General features: G+C 45.0%; 1 protein-coding gene across 11 annotated transcripts in view; it reads left to right on the top strand.

Moving 5' to 3' along the window:
• The first annotated feature begins 273 nt into the window (after positions 1-273).
• plppr1 (phospholipid phosphatase related 1) overlaps positions 274-21,276 on the top strand; it is a 78,110-nt gene continuing 57,107 nt past the window's right edge. For 6 of the 11 annotated variants that reach the window (XR_013547118.1, XM_078396884.1, XM_078396889.1 and 3 more), the window contains exons 1-2: positions 274-481; positions 5,767-5,886. Coding sequence is in view for 10 of the 11 variants with exons in the window: in XM_078396884.1 (XP_078253010.1) it covers positions 5,821-5,886 (66 nt within the window). In the remaining variant the exon portion in view is untranslated. The remainder of the gene's footprint in view (positions 482-5,766; positions 5,887-21,276) is intronic. The other 5 variants (XM_078396885.1, XM_078396888.1, XM_078396881.1 and 2 more) reach the window with 3 other exon arrangements.

The following is a 21,276-nucleotide window of genomic DNA, read 5'->3' as shown; positions in this document are numbered from 1 at the left end:
GAAGAAAATATCAAGCAAGGTCCTTTTTCGAAGGAAAGGAATAGATACAATTTGCAGCTGACACCGCGGTTGCAATGAGTACAGCACTCGGCTAATTGACAAGGGGGATGATCAGGGGCTATTTCCCGGACCAGACTCTCTAGACTGTCTCCCAACTCGTGTTTGTAATCGTGTGTGAGAGAGAGAGAGAGAGAGAGAGCAGGTTCTGTTTTAAGCAACTTCTTCGAGTTGGCTGCTGATCCCGCCTCCCCTACAGGAAGTGAGACGTGCATGGCAAGGAGGGGCAGTGAGAGAGAGGGGGCAGTTCTGTCGGATGGTGCCTTTGCTGGCTGGCTGGCTGGCTGTGAGGGAGGGTGGGTGATGAGAAAGCGAGGGTGTGTTGGTGTGGGGGAGTAGACACATAACCCTGGTATTCTCCTTGCCCCTGATGGTGCGCTGGGCAGCGCTGGGCACGGCACCAGCTTGGCAGAGTGTGGCACAGGTAAGAAATCAGCTCAGCTCAGCCCAGCTCAGCTCACTGCCTCTCTCTCCTCTCTCCGACCGTCGCTCCTTTTGTTTAGAAACGACCGGAGGAGATTCTAAAAACGCGGCCAGATTTCCCAGCAGAAACACTCTCCGCTCCCCGGACCTCAAGTGTCTGCGGTGACGAGCGGTCAAAATTGTTTGGCTGATCCGAGAGCGTGGTGTCAAGCACGTTTAATATTTGCACCGGAGGTATTTATCCACAAAATGCTGGAGTAACTCAGCAGGTCAGGTCAGGCAGCATCTCTGAAGGAGGGTCTCGACCCGAAACGTCGCCCATTCCTTCTCTCCCGAGATGCTGCCCGACCCGCTGAGTTACTCCAGCATTTTGTGAAATAAATACCTTCGATTTGTACCAGCATCTGCAGTTATTTTCTTATAATATTCGCACCGGGTTTGTCACGACGATTGGTTCTGGATCCCAACAGCGAGAGTGTGCACCTTGTGTTCTGCCTGAGAACATTGTTTTAACATTTGCAAAAAAAACACCACAAATTTTGAGCTGTACCATTTTATTTCCTCGATTGAGGGCAGCTGGGTGTTGTTGGTGGTATTGTGTGGGTTCCAGGCGATATTGAGAATGGTTGTGATATGTGCAGACATCTATCTAGCTATCCCCCCACCCCACCTCTCTCGCCCCTGGTCGATGCATTGTTTGGCCATGGACCATTCCCGTAAAGCGCTGAGCTTTAGTTCAATGACAAGCTATGGTTGCAAGGCACACTACACCACCCCCCTTTCGTTAAAGGGGAGCAGTTAACTCCTTCAAGGGTCACATTGGCAAAGCTATGAGGGGAACTTCATTTCTTTTTTTCCTTTGAAATATATCTGACGGCGTTATTTATCGCCCGGTCACACAGCAGTAGAGCAGATGGGATCTGCAGCGGAATAGTAAGCAGCTAACAACTCTCCTGTGCGGCAACGTGATAACCTCGGCACTACCCACTCCTTCTGAATGAGAATAGGAATGGACAAGGACCATATCACAAGGGTCTCTAGTCTCGACCCGAAACCTCACCCATTCCTTCGCTCCAGAGATGCTGCCTGTCCCGCTGAGCTTTTTTTAAACCAGCATCTGCAGTTCCTTCCTGCACATATCACAACTGTGTGTAGTTTGACTTGGCCGAAGAGACCGGACTCTGAACTTTACACGAGTTATCGAGAGCAGAGCTAACCCATCCATTCATTGACTCATCCTTGAGTGAGCCGGGCTCCTTTAATTCAAAGATGTGTGTGTGTGTGTGTGTCACCAGAGAGGTTTTATATTCACCCTCTCCCCTTTGGCTATATCAAGGAAAATGAAACTCTCTTCATTAAATACTTACCTCTCTGTGACCCCGCCGTTGGAAGAAGAAATGTTAGCATTAATTAAAGTGTTCATCATGGGATTGTATGTGAGTTACTCCAGCACTTTGTGTCTGGGTGTGATCGATTTGCATTTGCCATCACCCTTGCACCCTTCCATGCACGCCTGCCCCAATAATCAATTTATTTAATGCCCCCCCCCCCCCGTGGGCATTTCGATGACTTTCTCAATCGGTATATAGGGATGCCGTTAGACAATAAGTAAAATATCACAAAAGGACACGAAATGCTGGAGTAACTCGGCACGTCAAGCTGCATCTCTGGGGAGCAAGGATAGGTGAAGTTTGGTCTCGATCCGAGACGTTACCTACTCAGGGAACAGATGCCCCCTGACCTGCTGAGTTACTCTAGCAATTTGTGTCTTTTTGTGTATTAACCAGCATCTGTAGTTCTTTGTTTCGAAATTTAAAAAGTGCCTTTTAGAGAAACGCATTTTAAAACTTCACAACATATGCGTTTATTTACTGAAGCTATGAAATCCATAAGTTTGTTCTATTAAAGTCCGGTTGGAGCCTGTAGTTTTAACACCAGTATTAGTATCAGGAGACAATAGTTGAGCCACCATTGTCTGCCGAGAGTCCGCTCAAATGAATCACGTGTTACGAAATCCCATCTCAGGCTCCATCATGTTTTTTATTCTGTTCTAACTGTTTGCGATTTACTTTGTCGATGCTCGCTGGGCTCACGGTGTCTGTACCAGCGGGGCACAACATTAGAAGGTAGACACAAAAAGCTGGAGTAACTCAGTGGGTCAGGCAACATCTCTGGAGAGAAGGAATGGGTGACGTTTCGGGGTCGACAACCTTCTTCAGACTGGTTAGGGATTAGGGGAAGGAGAGATATAGACGGTGACGTGGGGAAATAAAGAACAATGAATGAAAGACATGAAAAAAAAAGTAACGATGATAAAGGAAACAAGCCATTGTTAGCTGTTTGCAGGGTGAAAACGAGAAGCTAGTTCATTCCCCTGTTTTGTAAATTCAGTGGACTCGCAGACCTGATTACAAAATAGCTGAATTTATGATCTTTAATCCAACGTTAATTTTAGGCTTTGTGAGATTTCAGGAAACGTGTGGGATAATTCGCATTGCCGGAGTAACCGAGTCTGCGTTTCCTATAATAAATGCATTGCTAATGGAAAGTCAAGGACACAGCTTGTAAAGCATATGCGAGCTGTCTGTTAGAGGATCGCAATTATGGGGAAAATACAGTCAATCACCTGCTTTTCATTAATGAAGCATTCTTGCTCTCCCATTTGATGCATAATGCGTTAACAAGCAACACCATGATAATATACCTTCTTCAGTTCAGTCCCTTTTTTCTCTTAAAAGAATTTAAAAAAATATGGCATTTATTCATGTACTGGGATTTTCAATTAGATCCTGACCCCTTAAAAATCCAGAAACAAAGAGCTGCAGATGCTGGTTAATACACAGGACACAAAGTGCTGGAGTAACTCAGCAGGTCAGCCATCATCTCTGGAGAACATGGACAGGTGACTTTTTGGGTCGTGACCCTTCTGATTCTGAAGAAGGGTCTCGACCTGAAACATAGCCTATACATACATGGTCCCCAGAGATTCTGCCCGACCTGCTGAGTTACTCCAACACTTTGTGTCTTCTTTTCACCTAAAAAAAAAGAATGCCATGTTATTATCCCCATACAAGTATGGCAGACACAGCTGATTCATGAGAAACTTTTAAAATCTTATTTTATAGGTTAATTCTAATCAAAGACAAATGTTTGCAAATATGCCTTAGGTTTTAATTTCAAAGATATTTCTATTATGCTCAAGAGGTATTTAGATAGGCACTTGACGAGGCAAGCCATAGAAAAATATGGTTGTATTGCAGGCAAATGGGATTTGTGTAGATGGGCTAAAACTCTGGACATTGTAAGCAGAAAGGCCCAATCATGTGCTGAATGACTCTTGGATCTCACAGTTCTTTTGCAATTTTGAAATATAAGCTAATTTATCTTTGAAAGAACTTGAAAACCAAAGTAACATTAAATAAAGCATCTTTGCTTATAAATGAAGTCCGGGCTTGCAATTTTAATGTTCTATTTGACCTCATGACTAGATTTTGACCATCTGTTGGCACCATTCGCACCTCTGCAACATCCCAAACTCTGGTCCGGTATCAGCTCAGCTCCTATTGGAAACCTTGGTCCTTCTAGACTTGGTGGTTCCAGAGCATCCATGACTGAGAAGGATGAGGGGAGATCTTATCGAAACATATAAGATTATTAAGGGGTTGGACATGTTAGAGGCAGGAAACATGTTCCCAATGTTGGGGGAGTCCAGAACAAGAGGCCACTTAAGAATAAGGGGTAGGCCATTTAGAACTGAGATGAAAAACTTTTTCAGTCAGAGAGTTGTGAATCTGTGGAATTCTCTGCCTCAGAAGGCAGTGGAGCCAGTTCTCTGAATGCATTCAAGAGAGAGCTAGATAGAGCTCTTAAGGATAGTGGAGTCAGGGGGTATGGGGAGAAGGCAGGAACGGGGTACTGAGTGAGAATGATCAGTCATGATCACATTGAATGGCGGTGCTGGCTCGAAGGGCTGAATGGCCTCCTCCTGCACCTATTGTCTATTGCCCTCCTTCCCTCTATACTTGGACCATTCAAACCTCTCTGGCCTTCACCCTGACTTACACTACATCCTGTCAGTCCACGTACCCGGTCTGGCTTCTTATTCAGAAAACCCTTGATTTAAAAATTCTCACCAACATTTTGAAATCCTTTCATGGTTTTACATTCTCCGTAAAACATTTCATGACCCTTTAAGATCTGTGCACTTCTCCAGCTCTGAACTCTTACACCTCTCTGTTAAGGAAGGAACTGCCGATGCTGGTTTATACCGAAGAAAGACACAAAATACTGGAGAAACTCACCAGGTCAGGCAGCATCTCAGGAGAAAAGGAAGAGGTGATGTTTTGGGTGGGAACCCTTCGTTAGACAAGGGTTCTGACCCGAAATGTCACCTATTCCTTTTCTCCAGAGATGCTGCCTGACCATCAGAGCTATTCCAGTATTTTGTGTCTATCTTTATGCCTCTCTGATTTTAACCATTCTATCCTTGGTACCTCTGCCTTCAGGTGCCAAGTTTTTGGTCATCCACACTCTTTGATTACTTGTAATCCTGTTCCTCAGCTCTTTGGAGCATTTGCTCCACTAATACTTTTGTTATTTGCCAAAGCTGTATCCTAATGCAAGACCAGTAAACATATGAGCGAGAATGGATTTGAAACTTATGTTGACGAGATTAGATGATAAGAGATAGTGGGGGGGCACATGGAGTATAAGTGTGGGATAGAATAGCGGAGGGATGTGGCTTGTTTCTGTCCTAGAGACTTGATGCCAAAGAAAGTTGCAGGTTCCTTACACTGGATGGCACGGATTTTTCATGAAGGGAAGAGGCCGAGGATAAAACATGAATGTGATATAGAAATTACAACAGGCACAGAAAGGGTAGATAGTAAGAAACATTTCCCCCTGAGCACAGATGTCTAAAGTTAGAGGACACAGGGTAGGGTGATGAGAGGATTTAAGGAATAACTCTTCTACTCAGAGGATGGTTGGAACCTGAATTGCACTCAGTGGGCAAGTGTTAGAGACAGATGCTCCCACAACATTGAAGAAACAACTCCATGAGCACTTGAACTGCTAAACCACAGAAGCCAAAGGACCAAGGGATGATCATAGATGGGGCTTTATGATGGGCATGGGCATGGTGGCCCATTTTCATACTGTACGACTCAATGTGTCCACAACTGCAGAATATTTTCTCTTTGGTTTAGTACAGGGAGCACTAACCTGGAGTAAAATTAATTAAATTGAAGGATGTCTGTGGTTAAAGTGGAATTATTTAATTTCCAGGTGTGAAACATTCTGAAGTTTATTCCTCTTCCAAAAGCAATCCGATGCATCAGAATGGCAACGGAAGTGAGCAATATTCAGAGGAGTTACTCTATCATTCCCTGCTTCATATTCGTGGAGGTAAGTGGGTGAAACTGTGCAAGCTGAATCATATTTAAAGTATTGTTTCTTGATTGATACAACAGCAGAAAGCACTTGGAGAAGAAAGTCTCACATTTATAGGGCCACCTCACTCAATGTGTGTTATTCCTCAAGGGGTACTTTTTGATAAGCAGGCAATGGAAACAAGGCACTACTTTTGATGGAGGAAGCTCACTTTGACAACAAAATGTTAGCGAACAGAAAATCTGTTGTTTTGATGCTGAGTGCAAGGTAAATAATGACAAGGATCCTTGGGGATAGCTCCAATCTTCTTCAAAACAGTGCCTTACAATGTGTAACAGTGACACATGGCGTCAACCGGTCTCAGCTTAACACCTCACCTTGAAAGGCAGCACTTCCATGCAACTGAAAAAGACAAAGAGCTGGAGCAACTCAGCGGGTCAGGCAGCATATCTGGAGAACATGGATTGGTGACAGGACCCTTCTTCAGACTGATTATGATGGGGGGTGAGATAGATTGACAGAAAGGTCAATATAGGAATGTGAAGAGGTTAAAATGGTTCGCAGCCAGGAGATCCAGTGGGCCTTGGCGGACCGAACATGAGTGCTCGGCGATGGAGGGTCAACCTAGGTTTTGTTCATTGCTACGGGAGCCGGTCCTCATATCTTGTGCTGTGAAGGCAGGAATACTCCCCACTAAAGCACAACCTCCCCCCAACAGTCATCTCTTAACAGAGCACTTCAAGCAAAAGATGTATTATGGAGTGTGGGTGGTTTAAGAGAAAACTGTTTATGTGATTTTGATAATGGATTTTTTTTATTGAGACATTGATGAAAATTGTAGGATAGCAGCAAGGCGATAACTGTTGGTAGGATAAATCAGGGGTCATCCAAGGCCAGAGCCTATCTGAGTCAGGCTAGAGCAGGGTTAAATAGACATAAGTGAAGTGTGTTTGGATACAATAGAGTGGGGCTGTGTGTATGTTATAGTGGGAGTAAAGCATAAAACTGTTCAAGCATGTTGCCATCCACTATTAGATGGCAACTTTATACAGGAGCACTGGTTAACTCCGTATCTGTACACTGTGAATTGTAATCATGTGTTGTCTTTTCACTGTACCTTGGTACACATGGCAATAAAGTAAACTGAACTAGTTTAGCGCTGTTTTAACAGACGGATGAAGGTGGGTAAAATAAAATAGGATTAGTGTAATTGGTGCTAGTGTCCGTCATGGTCAGGGGGTTGAACGGTCTGTTTCTGTGCGATAAGGCACAATGACTAGACTTTAGAGATACAGCGCAGAAACAAGCTTCGGCCGACCGAATCTGCACCGATCAGCGATCACCATGTACACTAACCTACACACACTAGCACAAATCTTACAACTTACCGAAGACAATTAACCTACAAACCACTATGTCTTTGGAGTGTGGGAGGAAACTGGAGCACCTGGAGAAACCCCACGCGGTCACAAGGAGAATGTACAAAATCTGTACAGTTTGGCACCCGTGGTCAGGATCGAACCTGGGTCTCTGGCGCTGTGAGGCAGCAACTCTCCCGCTGCGCCACTGTGCCGACCTTTTGGAGCTTGGCTGCTTCTGAACAAGATATAACAATAGGGAACAATTCTGTGGGTCTTTGACTTGGGTGGTACGGGTGCTAACAGAGAAAGCAATGCTGATTTTATATTTGCTGATGTAACAGTCATAAATCATATTAAAGCTGCATGGTCATTCTCCCACCTTGGAACATTCCACAAAAAGTCATACAGCACAGAAGCAGGCCCTTTGGCCCAACTTCTCCCTGCCGAGCAAGATCCCCTATCCCATTTGTCCGTGTTTGGCCCATATCCCTCTAAACTTTTCCTACCCATATAACTGTCCACATGGGACAGAAATCTAGAGAGAAAGAGAGACCAGGATGATATTGAGAGTCGCTGGGTAAAGATTGGGCAAAGGGGATACTTTATCAGGAGGTTTGCACAGATTTGGTTTGTGGAACTGTTACAGCTGGCAAACATACCTCAGACGGCTTTTTTGAGGCTCCTCCCCTAGAACGTATTGGCAGCCTTTGACAGCTCGCTCCGCCAAAGGCTTTTTGCCAACCTCTAAATATCTTTGACAGAAACATTTAAAATCTTTTCAAGTAGATTTAATTAACTTTTAAAAATAAACCAAATAACACTCCTAGTTGCCCCAAAACATCAACAAGTAATTAAGAGCATTAAAATGATTTAAAATAATTAAAGCATTTTATCCGCACTCACCTTTTGCCACAAGTTAGTTGTTCCCAATCAAATGCTCTTTGAACACTAGGCCTGGTGCCTTATGTTGTGCTGAGAGCTGTCCATGAAATGAATCTGATCCCTCTCCTTCGCGCGTCAGTCTCCCTGAAAGCTCTGTGGTGATTTAGGGGATGGCACTGACTCTCAGATGCATTAGCATCTGATCTTTAGGTTGCCTCCAACTTCCGAGAATGACTGCAAATGCATGGAAGTCACCCAAGAGACTTCCCTGAGTTGTGCAGCTGACAGTTAGATCAATGCCACCCATTGCTCTCAGGAGAACAGACTCGACGTACCAAGTTGTTCCTAATGCAGGGATTGTGTGAGCTCATCTTAGTGCTGAATAGAGAGGGTCTTCATTGCCAAATTGCATTAATTTCTCATCCATTTTGAAAAGTCACGGGTTGTTCCCAGTTGTCAGAAGCGTAGACTTTATTATTACAGTGGACAATAATGGGTAAAAGCACTGTATTGTGGAAAGCATGGCAGACGCATTGAAAATAATAAGCTCTAACAAGCGGTGCCAAGCCAGTCCGGTGGTCGGCCATGATATTGGTTGAAGGCTAAGTATTGCCAGAGATCTGTAGATTGTTGAAATAGTGCCGCATTTCCCTCTGCAGAGGATAGTCCAGGTCTCAATTTTATGCTAAACCACAGACAGTACAGTCCCTAAGGTCACGATTTGACCTGGTCCCTAAGGTCACGATTGTACCAGCTGTGTCGTTGTGCCACCTCTTGAATGAATGAATGAATGAATGAGTTTATTGGCCAAGCAATATCGAGGGGATGAGCCTTTACATTATTGGCACCGGGGGATGCTTGGTGACTCCAATGGAAGAGGATCTAAGAGCAAGTGTCCGTGGGTTGAGGGATTACAGAGCAGCACAGTGGTATAGCTGTTTCACAGTCATAATGACCTGGATTCAATTCCAATCTCCATTGCTGTCTGTGTGGAGTTTGCATGTTTTCCCTGCGGTGAGAAGTAGAATCTTTGGGGGGGTGGGGGTTGTGAACATGGGATGGGTAGATCATAGGGAAAATTAGAGGGGAAAGTGGACTATCTAAAAATCAGCAAAGACTGGATGGACTGAAGAGCCTCCTTCATTGTCACAGGCCCACAATGGTAGACCAGGTTAGGCTTCCACCCCCTTCATTGTCACAGGCCCACAATGGTAGACCAGGTTAGGCTTCCACCCCCTTCATTGTCACAGGCCCACAATGGTAGACCAGGTTAGGCTTCCACCCCCTTCATTGTCACAGGCCCACAATGGTAGACCAGGTTAGGCTTCCACCCCCTTCATTGTCACAGGCCCACAATGGTAGACCAGGTTAGGCTTCCACCCTCTTCATTGTCACAGGCCCACAATGGTAGACCAGGTTAGGCTTCCACCCCCTTCATTGTCACAGGCCCACAATGGTAGACCAGGTTAGGCTTCCACCCCCTTCATTGTCACAGGCCCACAATGGTAGGCCAGGTTAGGCTTCCACCCCCTTCTTGCACCATATCGTCCCAGGTTTTCCTACCAGCACGAGTATGGCTCGAGGATTTCCCCAAGCTCCCTACAATATTTAGCTCTCTTGTTTTGTTTCCCAGAGTTAGGAATAACACCTTCGCCCCTGCCTCCATATGTTACTGGGAGTTTGTGAATGTCTTGCACTCAGGGTCTTGATAAGATTAAGAGCTTTGACAGCTCATGAGATTGGAAGCGGTGGGTCGTTGCCAGAGCTGTCTTGTAAGTGCATCCAGCTGCCTGCTCTGAGATACCCCTGTGTACTGCCATGGTGGTGGATTCAGACTCCCAACAGTAGACCAAGACTGGGGATTACACTGCGGTTTGACAGCTCATGAGATTGGAAGCGGTTTCAGGACAACGGTAGATCCTCATCACATTTGTAGGATAAAGATGCCCTCATTCCTGCTCTGGACCTGTTGCCAGTTGTCATGAGCCTGTCCTGTGGAGTTCTCCATTCCTGACAGTGGAAGTATCAGCTCCCTCCTTCTCAATAAGAGCTCTTGTGGGTTTTGAATCTGCTCCACTCTAACGATGACAAGGAAGAAACAGAGTACAGCAAACCACTGCTTTTTTTGCGTGTTTATCATCTGTGATTACGGGGTGTATTTCCCAACTATCAATAACGAGAAAGGAAATAATTCTTGACCTTAACATAAAGACAAACTTTCTTTGTTGTGTGTGTGTGTGTGTTTGTGTGTATCTCTGTGGTTGTGTGCATGTGTGTGTGTTGGCATGTGCATGCACATGTGTGTGCATGTCGCATGTGCGTGAGTGTTTGCGTGAGTGCACATGTGTGCATGTGAAATGTATAGGTGCTTGGTCGGCTGGTTTGCTTCCAGTCATTGCAATGAGAGTTTGTCAGATCCATGCCTTTGTGAGGCAGACAGGGTCAGTACTAGGCCTTGATTTGATATTTATCCACCCTTGGGTTCCTCCAGCAGTGGCTCCAATGTTGGTCTGTCCCTGCAGCAAACCTGCCTTAAATATGCAACAGTTTACTGAGCCCCGCCCAAGCTGTAGTGTCATAGTGTGGGTGCATTGCCCCACGCATTCTACACGTACTGCCCCGGAAAGGTCAGACGGTACTGAATGCTGTCACATTCTGGTGACAAGCAGCTCATTTGGTCTCCACCTGTACTGAGCAGCTTCATGGAAGAGCCAGCAAGGAGGAGAGGTCGTGTCGCCTTCGATTACACGGCCTCTTGTGCACCTGTCTCGGAGGCATGCAGTTGTCGGATCGAGTCCCACTCGAGCTGTAACATCATCAATGGCTGACAGACTGACATTTTGTGCTGAAAAGAGGGAGGGCATCACTATCAGAACCCGCTGTCACTTCAGATGAAATCTCGATTTAGAACGCATCCAGACAGATTATGCAGATATGATTTCCAGTGGCTTTGATTTCTTCCATCCACAAAAAAAATACCCGGAATTTGGCTTGTTAATTTCGGCTCGATACAGTTGGAGGTTTACTGGTGACTTGATACAATGGGATAATGACCATTTCAGGGATGCATCATCCTGATGTACATCTGTCATGACTCTACTTTAAAGGAAGGTAGACACAAAATGCTGGAGTAACTCAGCCCGAAGAAGGGTCTGAACCCGAAACGTCACGTCACCCATTCACTCTCCAGAGATGCTGCCTGTCCTGCTGAATTACTCCAGCATTTTGTGTCTACCTTCGATTTAAACCAGCATCTGCAGTTCTTTCCTGCACAAGACTCTACTTTAGTTGCTCATCATATTACCAAATTCCTGGAGCAATGTGAGGGAGATTAGACCCGGCTGGACCAGGAGGAAGCATGTCGGATTAACCCAGGAGTGGCCATCGTAACCAGGGTGGGCTCGTGCCAACCATTTGACAGTGGGTGAGATGGTACCATGCACTGATCTCACCCTATAATGTTGTTCTCCCCTCACCTTCTGATCCCCACCCAAACTCTCTGATATGCTCCAATAGACACCTATGAAAGATTCCTATTTAATGATTATAGATTGGTGTTCAATGGCCATATTTGCAACCAAACTCATCTCCAAACTCCTGGACATAGGACTCAGCAGCTCCTCTGCAACTGGATCCTTGACCGTGACTCATAGATGGAATCTAGTAAGGATAGTTGACCAATCATTGTCTATGACAGTTCTCAACACGTGCTCCCCCACCCCATTCTCAGCCCCTTAATACCCATACATTCATGACTGTGTGGCCACATTCTCCTCTCCTTCCCTTTATGTTTGCCGATAACACCATGTAGTGGGCTAGATATCAAACAATGATGAGATAGAAGGAGGGGGGGAGTCTCGTACCTTGGTGTCATGACCACAAGCTCTCTCTCATTATCAGCAAAATGAAGTTGTTGGTCCAAATGAGGAAGCAGGTGGAGTACATGCCCCAGTCTACACCAATGGTACCACAGTGGAGATGGTCGAGCGTTCCCAGGTGTAAATATCAACAACAATTTATCCTGGTCCACCGCATTAATGCTGTGGCCAAGAAAGGACACCAACGCCTACACCTCCTGAAGGTTGAGGAAATTCGGCATGTCTCCATGGCTCTTACCAATTTCTACATAAGCACCATAGAAAGCATTGAATTGGAATGTACCTCACTCAGCATGATACCGCATCAAGACTGTAAGAAATGGCAGAGAGTTATGGATACAGCCCAGTCCATCATGCAAGTCAACTCCATCTCTACTTCCCACAGCCTTGGGAAAGCAGCCAACACAATCAAGGATCACTCACACTCTGGTCATTCTCTCTTCTCTCTCCCACCAGGCAGTGGATTTAAAAGCTGCAAAGCATGTACTATCAGATACAAGAACAGCTTTCCCCACTGATATTTAGTGGACCTCAAATGCTAAATGTGTACTCCTGATCATTTAATCTACCGTGTTTTTGCACATTTTAATATCTGCATTTTGTTGAAACACTATGTATTGTGTACTCTCTTTATTTTCTCTTTTGCACTGCCTGATATACTCATGTATGGCCTGGATAACATGCAAATCAACGTTTTTTAACTTTATTTCGGTGCAATGATAAACCAACACCAATTACTTTCTAACCTCTGCCCATTCCTCTCATTGGTTCATCCAAGCTTGGGGCCAGCACCTCACCTTCTCAGCTCTGCTTCCTCAAGGCCCTGCAATGCCTTTTCAGGAGCCCCCTTTGCCAGCACTGCTGGATGTGGCAATGGGCTCATTACAGAAACCACCATTGACCATCTCATCACCTCACTGAGGCAAGTTAGAATTTCCAAGCCTCTGTGGCACCTGTAGCTTTGACTGTGCCTAGAGTAGAATAATACATTCAATCCTATGTATCAAAGCATTTGATCAATGAGTCCGGCACCATTGAGTAAGAGTCAACACCTGGACACCCAGAGGACCAGCTCTCTCCCAGACCACCTCATGGCAGAGCCTTCAGGGGCTTCTCCAGTCTCCTCCTTGTTCTCTGTTCTTTCAGAGTTTGGTCCCATCACACGTGCTCTTTGACAGCACGACCTCGGAACTTCCAAAAGTGTGGTGATGTCAGCCAAGCGCTGTGGAAATGTTGTGACCTGTGTAGCGGCTTGGCTCACATAGTACAGTAAACCCTCGCTGTAATGGACCTATAGGGGTGTCCGTTATTGCCGATTGTCTGCTATAACCGAGATGGGGGGCAAATCTGGTAGTTAATATTTACCACGGGTGTAAGCCAAAGATAAACACAAAATGGTGGAGTAACTCAGTGGGTCAGGCAACATCTCTGGAGAAAATGGATAGCTGTTGTTTTGAGTCTAGATCCTTCTTCAAACTTACATTACATTTTACCAATGGTGTGGGTTTTGAACATGACACTATCTATTTCTATTTTCAATTCCAGGTTTGCGATGAGGTTTGATCATAGTTTGTTGATTTTAGACTGTTGTTATGTTGCTACAAGGCTGACATGTCAGCAAAGCCAGGTATCAAAAATGTTTACATAAAAGTATTCCTCATGTTCAAAAAATCATGCATTATGGAGAAGATAATATCAGGCTCTCAGCCTTTTGCTGTAGCATGAGATAAAAGCCTGGAGGTACCTTGACGTTCAGCGTGACAGTAGTTCAAATATTCCAATGTTTATGTGTGAAAGCTGAATAGTTCAGGTAATGTTTGAGGACAAATATAATATGCAGCTCTCACTGGCAAATCCTATACAAATATTGACCAGTGTGGGAAAAGTGGGGTGCTGCTGCCATCTGCTGGTAGCACACAGTACATGAAGAAGCAAAAGGTAGATCGTTGAAGAATTGGATGTGTACTTTAATTTAGTTTAGAGATACAGCACGGAAACAGGCCCTTCGGCCCACTAAGTCCTCACTGATCCCCGCACATTAACACTCTCCCACACACACACGGGACAATTTTACATTTACACCAAGCCAATTAACCTACAACCTGTACGTCTTTGGAGTGTGGGAGGAAACCGAAGATCTCGAAGAAAACCCACGCAGGTCACGGGGAGAACGTACAAACTCCATACAGACAGCAGCCATAGTCAGGATCGAACCCAGGTCTCTGGCGCTATAAAGCAGTAGCTCTATCGCTGCGCCACTGTGCCGCACTATGGAGTGAGGTGAGTTGATTGTACCATGTCTTCCAGACATGCTGCATGACCCACTGAGTTTCTCCAGCACTTTGTCTTTTTTTTGTAAACGAGCGTCCGCAGTTCCTTGTGCCTTTATGTAGATGTAATCACAGCTTCTGATTAGAAAGCCTATTTTAACATAGGAAAGCACAGTGTTAGAAAACAAAACAAACCACATGTAATCAAAGGATTTGTCAGAGAAGTAGCTTTTAAGAAATACCTTAATGGAAGGCTGGTAGCTGGAGAGTTTGAGGCATTTAAGAGGGAATCACAGTGTTGGGTCTTTTTAGCTGCAAGCTGCAGGCAAGGTTGCCAATGGTGTGGTAAGTACATTCAGAGATGCTTAGGATGCCTCAAATGGAAGGGAGTCTAGAAGCTGGAAATCTATCAGAGTGAGAACAGGGAGGCAAAGAAGGATTGAGGGGATGGGGTATTATAAAACAAAAGATGAAGATCTAAAATCAAGGTATTTCATTGTTGGGAGCAAGAGTGGTCAGGATTAAACATCACGTGGTGCATGTAGGATTATGGACGGCGGAGTATTGAGTTAGTTGACCACAAGAGATTGTCCAGGAGAATGTCAGAATAGCCAAGCCTGGAAGTAACCAGAGTTCTTGAAGAGGGATGAATAGTCAATCTCCTCCTTGGAAAAGTGTGATATTCCAAACGTCTGGAGAATGTGCTCTTGGAACGTTTTCCTCCCTATTGCCTTGTTGCTAAAGCATGAGAACTGAGATCTTACTGTCTCTGTAATCTCCTCCACCCACAGCCTGCCAAGATCTTGGATCTCTTCCTTTTGGGCCTCTTGAATTTAATCTTCACAACATTAGCACCCATGCCTACAAGCTGTGAAGTCCCTAAACTCTGCGATTTCTTCCCGAAACCTCTCTGACTCTCCAGCTCCTTCTTCCTCTGAAAGTATGCCTCTGACCAGACTTCCAGTCAAAGGTTGTTATTTAATTGATAAAGCTCGAGGTATATTTTGCCAGTGGAGGAAGCAACACCAAAGTTAAGTTTATGCCTGTTTGAGGACAATCGGCTGTGCAGATCTTGTCTAGATGCAAATCGCAAAGTGTTGTGGATTAGGCTTGTGCCAACCTAACTACAGAAGGGTTGAGGGGTGGGGTTTTGAGGTGGTTATGAAGCATGAAGCATTTCTCCAGTCAGTGTGGAATTCAAGACAATGGGACTTAACATGGGATCTGATCTGTTCAAGTTGATTTGAGTTTATTGTCATATAAGCAAGTAAACTGAGGTACAGGTACAATGAAAATCCTGCTTGCAGCAGCAGCACAGGTGCATAGGCTCAAGCATGAAAACAAATTATATGTAAATTGTGTATAACTTACACATTAATTCTGCAAGACAGTAGAAAGAAAAAAAAGACTGCAAAAAAAAAAAGCCATTCAGGCAAAGCACAATTAGAAAAATAAACATGTTCACGGTAGTGCAAGAGTGGTCCATGGAGTTCCATTGTCCAGGTAGGATTTGGGTTGTGTGGGTTGGTTCAAGAACTTGACAGATGTATGAAATTATCTTAGTTTAGTTTAGAGATACAGCCCTTCGGCCCGCCGAGTCCAGGCTAACCAGAGATCCCCGTACACTAACACTATCCTACACACTAGGGACAATTTACAATGTTTACCGAAGCCAATCAACCTGTGAACCTGTATGTCTTTGGAGTGTGGGAGAAAATCGGAGCACCCAGTGAAAACGTACGCAGTCACGGGGAGATTGTACAGACAGCACCTGTAGTCAGGATCGAACCCAGGTCTCTGGCACTGTAACTCTACCACTATGCCACAGTGCTGCCCCAAACGCTATTGGTAATTGATAGATGTATTTTAAGCAAAGGCTGTGAGTGGCTGGATGGATGGACTGAATGCAGATATGAATCAGCTGATTAAATGGGAAAGCAGGCTTGAAGGGCTGAATGGCCCCTAGGTCATCCTATCCCACTGAACCCAAACTGGAAATGCTGCAATCCCTCTGAATGAGCTCACTAAGCTGGAGATCATTGCTGGGTTTGCAGGAAATGGAGGGGGTGCGTTGCAGTCAGTGGAGTGAAAATTTCATTTATTTCAGTCGGGAGCCAGATTTGGAATAAAACTTGAGTGCAATACATATCATATCATATCATATATATACAGCCGTAAACAGGCCTTTTCGGCCCACCAAGTCCGTGCCGCCCAGTGATCCCCGTACATTAACACTATCCTACACACACTAGGGACAATTTTTACATTTTTCCCAGCCAATTAACCTACATAGATTAGCATGTGTGTGGGTGTGTGTGTGTGTGAGAAATAGAGTTCAATAATTTTTAAAGGAATTGAATCCCAGAATCTGCATTGAACGGTGCAATCTTATTACATTGTGCATTTAGTTTTAGACTGAATTTTGAAGTTTTGTCAAATACTCAACATTCATGCCGTGGTTAGCAAGTGAATCTGTGAGGCAGCCTCACTGCGGAGAGTTCCCCAGTCACTGAGGGTGGATTAAGCTGAAGTGCTTAATCAAAGCTCAGGCTGTGTGAAGCATGAGGACAAGACCTACCTTCCATGGATAGACACAAAATGCTCGAGTAACTCAGCGGGACAGGCAGCATCTCTGGAGAGAAGAAATGGGTGACATTTTGGGTCGAGGCCCCTCGTCCGTCCCCCACCTCATTCTGAAGATGAAGGGTCTCGACCAGAAACGTCACCAATTCCTTCTCTCCAGAACTTCTGCCTGTCCCTCTGAGTTACTCCAGCATTTTGTGTCTATCTATGGTTTAGACCAGCATCTGCAGTTCCTTCCTCCATATTTGGCCTACGTTCCATGGGACAGCTGGAACATTTGCTTGTGCTGGCCCTGTCTTCCCCTTCCCCCACTAAGATAAATAAATCTCCCCATTGTGAACGCCACCTGCCAGCGAGCTTTACTGCCTGGTTTCGGTCTGCGGACAGATTCCACTGCCTTTTGTCTGAAGTGACAAGAGGTTTAAACGCTGGGAAAACCCTCAGACTGACCGGTCTAATTAAACTCTCCCACCCCCTCTTCCCCCTCACCGCAGGGAGGGTAGTACTTGCGCACTGGACTGCAGTAGACCCGTCCCCCACCTCATTCTCCCTTCCCAGCACAATCTGGCTCTCCCTCCTGCTCTGTCGAACCGTGGTGCTTAAGACGATTAATAGGAATTGAACGGTGGATTAGGCCAACGTGAGCGCCAGTACAATCCAATACATCGTAGCACAGAAAGTAGTTGATACAGCCAGTGCCAATGGGTTAAATCAAGAGTGTTAGCGGCATGACTGCTTCAGAAAGGAACTGACGTCCCAAATGAGGGGAACTGTTGGGGAGGCTTGCAGACCAAGGGGCAGTGCTTTAACAACAGAGGGTTGAAGTTAGGAAGCTCTTGCTCGCACATAAGCTGATGGAAATCTGGAAGCCCCATCCCCCTAACCTTGGGAAATCTGGGAGCAAATTGCTCAGAAGGTGGTGAGTGAGAGGGTGGTGAATCTGTGGAATTCTTTGCCACAGAAGGCTGTAGAGGCCACGTCAGTGGATATTTTTAAGCAGAGATAGATAGATTCTTGATACTTAGCACAGGTGTCAGAGGTTATGGGGAGAAGGCAGGAGAATGGGGCTAGGAGGGAGAGATAGATCAGCCATGATTGAATGGTGTAGACGATGGAACGAATGGCCTAATTCTACTCCTATCACATGACTTTATGACCTTATAACTGAGATTGTTCTATTTCTATTGGCCTGGGATACGGAGCTGAATGGGGAATTAAGTTGCAGAAAAAAATCATGACCAGTGGAGCAACTAATTGTAGATTAACGTGGAACTCCTTCATTCATCCACTTTTTTTCCATCTGCCTTCAAGCCACTCCTTAAAACTCATTTCTTTAAACTCCTTAAAACTCACTTCTAAAATACACGTGATTGAAGATAAAAATCTAAATAAAATGTAGCAGATACTAGAAATCCAAAATAAAAACAGAAAATATTGAAATATTAACACCATATATTGGTACGGTGGCACAGTGGTAGAATTGCTGCCTTACAGGGCTTGCAGTGCCAGCGACCCGGGTTCAATCACGACTACGGGCGCCGTCTGTACGGAGTTTGGACGTTGTCCCGTGACCGCGTGGGTTTTTTCCGAGATCTTCGGTTTCCTCCCACACTCCAAAGACGCACAGCTTTGTAGGTTAATTGGCTTTGTGTATGTGTAAATTGTCCCTAGTTTGTGTAGAGTAGTGTTAATGTGCGGGGATCGCTGGTCGATGCAGACTCGGTGGGCCGAAAGGCCTGTTTCCGCGTGTATCTCTAAACTAAACTATATGTCTTCATAGATGCTACCTTGCCTGCTGAGTGTTTCTGGCATCTTTCATTTTCATTCCTTGCCACAAAGATTGACTGGACTAGTTCCCGGGATGGCAGCTCTATCTTATGAGGAATGATCGAGCAAACTAGGCGTCTGCTCATAATGTTTAGAAGAATGAGAGGTGGTGTCATTGACATGTGCAGGTTAGATGCAAGGGAAACGTTTGCCCGGACTAAGAGTACGAGAACTAGGGGTCACAGTCACAAAATATGTCGTTGGCATTTTAGGGTTAAAATGATGAAAAGTGTCTGCACTGAGAGAGGGTGGTGAATCTTTGGAGTTCTGCACCTAGACGTTTGTAGAGGCTCAGGCATTGAATGAAGTTGGAACTGAGATCTATAGATTTCTGGATTTTGAAGGAATCAAAGGACAGGACTGTCCTTGTTCTATGTTTGATGTTTTAAGACATGAAAATGGTGTTGAGCTTTGAACTCATTGAATAGCAGAGCAGTCTTGAGAAGCTGAAAAGCCTTCTCTTGTTCCTATTCTTTATGTTTTTACAAGACTGCTTTTGATTTTTTTTCCTCGACTTCATTGACACATTTTGTCTTTGAGCCATCTCATTACTCCAAGGCGCTATACAAATGGAGGTTGCCGTTGCTCTATTTCATTCTCCATTGTTTATTCCTCAGTTTGTAGAGGGGCAGGACAGACACTCGGCCTTCACTGAGATACACCTTTGGCCTTATCCTTACCATTTCACCAGTCCAGGACATTGGTAGGAGCTGCCTCTGCCTCTGCCTCTGACCCTGGAACCTTGTTGGAATCACCTGGAACTCAGATGATCAGGCCACTTGCATTATTTGCCAGTCACGATTCACCCACTGGAGCCCCAGTTGTTCTCCATCACCAGAGACTTGAAGCATTTTCTGCCGCATGCCTTTCAGTTGTGCAGCATGGAGCACAGTTGGGAAACGCCTGCTGCCTGGTGGCTAAATCTCTTGACATGTTTGGAGTTTGGGGTACAGCTTCCTCATGGCATACAAATTGCCTTGGAGCCCCTTAGGAATGAAAGATTACTCTGATGCCCACTGGCAAATGCTAAACGGGAAAACTCTGAGCCATTTAATGATAAAGGGAGATTAGCGTTAGATTGTTTTCCAGTTATAGTCATAGAGTACATCACAGGAATGCATGTTTGTTTAGCCCACCATGCTTCTACTGGTCTTTTAGCACATCGATACTAATCCTGTTCGTCTGTTAGGACCGTTTCCTTCTATGCCTTGCCTATTTAAATGTCCTGTACAAAAGCCTCTTAAATGCAGTAAATGTATCTGATCCTGCCACCTTTTCTTGCAGCACGCTCCATATAAGAACCAACTACCCCTAAGACACCTTTAAAAACTTCTTCCTTTCACTTTAAAGCTGTGCCATCTTGCATTTCCATAAGAGAGTGCACTGGAGGACTGGGCAATCAATCAACCAATGGTGGATGTATAGAGGCAGAGCTACAGAAGGAGGGACTGTGATGGTGAAGGAGTTTGCTCATGCAGCATGGCTGACTTCAGCTGAACATTTCAGCCATGATTTAGGCCTCAGGTCTTCATGCCCAATAAGCCTGCCAGAAGCCAGGAACCTACTGAAGGAAATAGATTGTTACCTCCAGGGTAAACAGCATAAAATGTGGTAACTTGCAATATTGCTGCCAAATTAGATTGCTTTTGCCCAGGAAAAGGTCGGAGCTAAGTTTGGAAAACCTCAGATTTACTTACAGTTCATTCTTTGGACATGTGAGGCGCTGGCATGGACATTGTACTCCTGCCCCATCTCTAGTTCCTCCTGAACCAATGGCTTGCTGGGTCATTGCAGGAAGCAGTTCAGAGACAACCACATAGGTGTGGGTCTGGGTAAGAGTGACAGATTTTCCTTTATAAAAGATATCAGTGAAATAGCTAGGCATGCAGCAACAAGCCAGTATTTCATGGACAGCATAACAAATCCTATTCTTTTAAAGATTCAAAGCTATATTACCTATCCCTATTTGTTAATGAATGCCCATGAATTTTGGGTGGTATCTGTTTTGCCATTTCTGAAATGCAGAGGTTGGAACAGCTGCGACAAAGAAGTGGTGGTCCCACCAGGTAACTGAAGCTGAGCTTTTGTTGCGTGTTAACCAGTCAGCGAAAAAAAAACCCATCCACAGTGTATAGATACGTGATAAAGGGAATAACATGAATAATGTTTACTGAAAGATAAAGTCCAGTAAAGTCCGATCACAAATAGTCCAACGATATCCAATGAGGTAGATAATAGCTCAGGATTGCTCTCTAGTTGTTGATAGGATGGTTCAGTTGCCTAATAACAGCTGGGAAGCACCTGTCCCTAAATCTGGAAATGTGCATTTTTACACTTCTATACCTTTTGCCTAATAGGAGAGGGGAGAAGAGGGAGTGGCCAGGGTGCGACTCGTCCTTGATAATGCTGCTGGTCTTGCCGAGGCAGCGTGAGGTATAAATGGAGTCAATAGAAGGGAGGTTGGTTTGTGTGATGGTCTGTGCTGCTTTCACAATTCTGTGCAATTTTTTGCGGTCCTGGATGGAGCTGTTCCCAAACCATGCTGTGATGCACCCCGATAAAATTCTTTCCACAGCGCATCGGTAGAAGTTGGTGAGAATTGTT

This window comes from Rhinoraja longicauda, chromosome 3 (assembly GCF_053455715.1).
Source record: "Rhinoraja longicauda isolate Sanriku21f chromosome 3, sRhiLon1.1, whole genome shotgun sequence".
Classification (NCBI taxonomy): domain Eukaryota; kingdom Metazoa; phylum Chordata; class Chondrichthyes; order Rajiformes; family Arhynchobatidae; genus Rhinoraja; species Rhinoraja longicauda.
The sequence above is the reverse complement of the archived record's forward strand: the minus strand, read 5'-3'. Positions and strand labels throughout refer to the sequence as shown.